The sequence below is a fragment of the Solanum pennellii genome, chromosome 3, assembly GCF_001406875.1.
Source record: "Solanum pennellii chromosome 3, SPENNV200".
Taxonomy (NCBI): Eukaryota; Viridiplantae; Streptophyta; class Magnoliopsida; order Solanales; family Solanaceae; genus Solanum; species Solanum pennellii.
Window position 1 is genome coordinate 46201216 of NC_028639.1, and position 5472 is coordinate 46206687.

Here is a 5472-nt window from a genome sequence, read left to right on the forward strand (position 1 = left end):
CAATATCTTATTTGTGTAGGGAAATGGAGGTGATCAAATTTGAAGTGGATGATGAAGAGTTTTTGAACTATTGTAAAAGTTTAAATACATATTTGATTTATTGTGTACACATTTAGAATATTGATGTATAAGTATGGGTATGTACACAACACATACTATCTTTTGGTTGTACATGAAATATTTCTCGAAGTTTATTTGAAATATATAGCTTCAATTTAATGATTAATTAGTTCATTTTGTGTTTTAGGTCACTTGTATGTATGTAAATATATTATATATATTTGTGCTACATGTAGGCTTATAAATGTTGAAGTTACACTTTGTAAGTGTTGCTCTAGGTAGATAAAAAGTTACACTTTGAAAGTGTTGCAATAGATGACCAATAAAAGGCAACACTTTTTAAGTATGACCAATAAATCTGAAAAGGCAACGCTTTTAAGTGTAGTCTAACAAAAAATAGGTGTTGCTAATGCACGTCTTCAAAGCGTGCCCTTATACCTCTTTGGCTACGCTTTATAAGTGTAGCCAAAGATGGCAACATTTAAAAAGTGTTGCCTAATGTCAAAGGTTACGCTTCTTTTGGGCAGCCCCTAAAAAGTGTTGCTGAATGTCCAAAAGTGTAGCCTTTTATCAAAGGCCACACTTTTTTCTAGTTTAGGCTACACTTACGTGGTGTTGCTGTAGGCCGAAAATGGTGTAGTGAGAATCTTTTATGCCCCTAACTTTCCGACCTAATTTTAAAACACATATACGAAAAGTAATCCTGTAGATTTTTTAGAGAGATATGAGTTAACACTTAGGACATGTTACACATAGTTTTAGACTATTTTTTTTGTATATAATGAAATAATAATAAGTAAAAATAAATGGAATTGTGTAATATTCACATAGATTTTCTGGGAGTAGTATTAGGTGATGACCACATAAAGCTAAAAAAAAGTCATAAAATACCAAACAAATTGAATATTACGAAAGAATTACAAAACTTTATAAATTATGCAAAAGATATTATTAGACTTAGAAAAACAAGCAATGTTGACGGGTTGCTTTGGATTGATTATTCATTAAAATTAAAATCAAATCAATTTAATTGGTTTTAAAATTATAAAAATCAAACTAAATCAAATATACTATACATTTATCGATTTGATTATTTTTTATTTTGATTTGGTTTAATTCGATTATTAACTATACATAAAAATAAAAGAAACAATTCATTCAAAACGTGAAAAAATGACAACAATTCATTCAAACGAAAAAATAGTTAGAATGAATGTCATTACAGAACTTTCGATAATTGAATTTACTGAATGAAACTTCAAAATTCATTATTTTGGCATTAGAAGGAAGAGAATTAAATTTTTTAGTCCCACAAAGAATTTCGATAAACACCATATACATGAAACCAACAAGAAAAATGTTCTCACCTTGGACATTTTTTTCCATAAGTAGATTATAAATAAATTTTGATGAAACATGTATAAAATGTTTAAAATTGTTTATGAATATAAATATTATGTATGTATAATAATAAAATTTATGTATATAACTTGCTAGTTCGGTTCAATAATTTCTTCAAACAAAATCATAACCAAACGAAATACTATCAGTTCTTAAAAATCTAAAATCAAATCAAATTAAAATTTAAATTAAATCGATTTAATTTAATTTTTCAGTTTGAATCGATTTTTATCCAAACCATAAACACCCCCTATTGATATAAGTATAAAAATGATTCTAAATTAACAAGTGAATAGGAAGCACAAAAATTATCTTAAAATGACAAAGTAAACATATTATACTCACCTGATTCAAGACATAGGATGACATGTGAATAGAATCAGGCATGAAGGCAGCGAGGAAAACAGCAACATAAATCTTTTTAGGGTATTTTTCCATAGCAAGTCCCAAATTCATACCACCAAGACTATGTCCAACTAGTATGACTTTCTCTTCTTGTGGAAGAGATTCCATCAACTCCATCAATGGCAAAGTGTAATCATAAAGTGTGTGACGTTGTTGTATTTTTCTCAAATCAATCCCAGAGGCTGCTAAATCAAGGGCAGTCACCTTATGGCCTGCACCCTCCAACAATGGTTTTAATTTGTGCCAACTCCAACCTCCATGGCATGCACCATGTACCAAAACAAAATGTTTTCCTTGTTTCATCATTGGTTCCATTTTTTTGTTTCTCTTTAATTTGGCTAGTCAAAAGTTATTTGTGATGCACCATGAACAACTTTATGATGGATTGGTTATATAGGGGTTTGAGGACATCAAAGCATCAATTATTTTATTGCCACTACTAGTCAAAAGTTTACATGTGGCCAATAGTTAAATCAAGAGAAAAAACTCTGAAAAGTATTTTAGTTTTGATTGAAATTGTTGTGACGATATTAAATTTTATGGAGTAATTTTTACTTTTACATTATTTGATAGTGTACTTAAAGGTAAATATGTGTCCACCTAGATTCATTACTATTTAAAAGAATGTCATATTTATGATATTCACGTACACATATATATAATTTTTAAATACATTATTAAATAATGTAAAAGGTCGTCATTATCAAAGTTAAATATTGTTACAACAATTTCTGTTAAAGTTTAACTATATTTGAGACATTTACCACTTAAAATTTATAAATGTGATTTTGATAGAATAGTCAACATTTTAGAGGAAGAGACATTGGAGAATTTGAAATTAACAAAATTCTGATGTACATCTAGATCACTTTAAAATATTTTTTGTCTGACTTGTCCCACTGAAATTTGTACGTTTTTCAATAACAACACCTTTACCTAATCTTATAATATCAATAATAAAATGAAATAAAGTATCATATAAAAATAACAAATAAATTAAGATTGAATACTTTTAATATATTTACAATTACTGAGTAGTAATGAATGATTACATGCCTAGTCAGATGGAATTGATAAAAGATAGATAAATCATTATTTTATTTTCTTCAAATATTATGAACAACCTGCCAAATCTCAATGATGGTGCCTTTAAAGAATAGTCAACTGTTTTTTTTCCAATATATGAACAACCTGTCAAATCTCAATGATCATGTGCCTTTAAAGAATAGTCATCTGTTTTATGGAAGGGGGGAGAAATATGACAGAATCCGGATTTTTAAATGAGTAATGCTAAATGTCAAGATATAATTTTGGTACGAATTGGTATGACAGGAATAAATGATCAAAATGATTTTTTTGGCTCCAAAATCATCTGTATTTTTTTCCAAAAAAATAAATTACCTTTGACTTTTTCTTTCTTTTTTACTCTCTCTTACTTTACTCATTTTATCTTCTTCACTTTACTATTCAGTTGTCGATTCTTTTGGTGTTCAAGATTTATTATATTATTGAATTTATATAATTATCACAATAGATTCGAATTGTCAAAATAGTCAATTAAACGAAATATTGAATAATGTTTTGAATTTAGATGAGAATCATAGTTTTGTTATCCCAAAATGATGAATATCATGAAGATTTGGATGGTGCATACGATGGGCTGAATCATATTTGCACAATAATGATGAAGATGTTATTAACATGCTTTTTGAAGAAATAAATCAACCGGAGCAAGATGAATCAATAAGGTTTAACGACAGAGATGAATATGAAGCTGAAGAAAAATGTGATGAACATGAAGATAAAACCAATTATGATGATTTACCAGACCAACAATACATAGTAGACCCTTGTAGGTATAGTCTTTGCAGTGTTAAGTCTCTTTTTGCATTTTACAAAGAACATAGTCGTTTAAATGAGTTTGCACTTCTTAAAAAGACTTTAAAAAAAAGGTTGTGAATATGCTAGGTATGTCTCATTTGCTTGTGATAAGAGTAGAAAAACAACTACTAAGAATTCAGGTAAAAGAGTTGATTACAAATGCAGAGTCAATTGTGTTGTATTTGCATGATGGTTCATGTTGGGTTACAACAGTTACGTCTGAGCACAATCATGATCTGCAACCATCTTTGTTACAGGAAAATAAGTAAGACATTGAAAAGAAACCTTGAAGCCCATGACATCGCAGGAATTAGACTTGCCAAAAACATTAGACTTTTGAAAGTACAAGCAGATGGTCCTGATAGACTGAGATGCACCTCGAAAGATTGCTGAAACTACATTCTTCAACAACGCAGGATGAGGGCATTGTCTTGCGGTGCCGCGGCAATACAAAAATTCTTCGCTTCAATGCAGATGAAGGACAATGAACTTCTTTTATGTAATTAACATGGATAATATTGGTAGACTTCTCAACGTAGTGTGGGTTCACACACATTGCAAGTATGCGCATCAGGAGTTTGCTTCATTTTTTTCGATTAAAACTACTTGGTGAATTAATGACACATGTGGTTTGCTTCATTTGTTGGTGTGAATCAACACAAACAATTTATTCCTTTGGGTTGCACTTTGCTCAAAAGTGGGGATGAGACATACAAATTTGTTTTCTCGACTTGGCTGGAAACAATGGGTAACGAACCTCGAATAACTGTCCTCACTGATCAATGTGAGAGTATCAAGACAACAATTAAAGAGATACTTCCAGACACCATCCATAGGTATTGTATTTGACACATCATGACAAAGTTGTCTGTAAAACTTAAAGATGCGTTGGACTTTAAGTTGTTAAGGTGGAATTTAAATCAATAATCTATAGCATCACTATCGATGAATTTGAGGGAAAATGGGCTGATTTCATTCAAAAATACGAGCTTTAGAATAAACTATAGTTTCATAATCTATACTTGGAGAAGGAAAAATGGATCCCCGTCTTCCCGAAACACTATTTTTGAATGGTGGCATGATGTCCACCCAAAAAAGTGAGTCAACGCATGCATTTTTATGGTTATATCTCCGGACGAAGCTCTCTAAAGCAGTTCGTCGAGCAATATGAGTTAGCCTTGCGATTTAAATATGAGAAAGAACTTCAAGCAGAAGTTGACTCACGAAAATAGCATGCAACGACTTGTAGTGGTTTTAAGTGAAATATCCAACTTCAAACCCGCTATACTCGACAAATTTACGATGCCTTTGCACCAGAGCATATGAAGCGGCTGTACCACAGTGAAATTGAAAGACACCATGACTTTAATGTCGTGGAGGGAGTTGAGAAGTACAGTGTAATATCGCACACACAATTGATATCTGAATTGCCATTGCAAGAACATCCAAAGTGAAGGTGTTGTCTGCTGCCACATTTTAAAGACTATGCCTCATTGTAGAATTAAAACTCGTCCTGAAAGATATATTCTGCGCCGATGAAGACGATACATAATTCTTCCACACATAAGAAAATTCTTTCAAGGAGGTTATCCATTAATGACGAACGAGTACAAGAAGTACAACTCCTTAAATAAATGGTTTGATAGGAATTGTGGTGTTGTGTTGGACAACAACGCTAAATATGTGGATTTCAAAAATGTTTTGAAAGGTCGTTACAATGCATAT

The 5472-nt window shown here is 30.9% G+C and overlaps 1 protein-coding gene across 1 annotated transcript in view; it reads right to left on the minus strand.

Annotated features, from left to right (window-relative positions):
* The window catches only part of LOC107013845 (salicylic acid-binding protein 2), a 12275-nt gene extending 10044 nt beyond the window's left edge, over nucleotides 1-2231 (minus strand). The window contains exon 1 of the mRNA XM_015213724.1: nucleotides 1807-2231. Within this exon, the coding sequence (XP_015069210.1) occupies nucleotides 1807-2181 (375 nt within the window). The 5' untranslated portion in view covers nucleotides 2182-2231. The remainder of the gene's footprint in view (nucleotides 1-1806) is intronic.
* Nucleotides 2232-5472: the final 3241 nt, after the last annotated feature.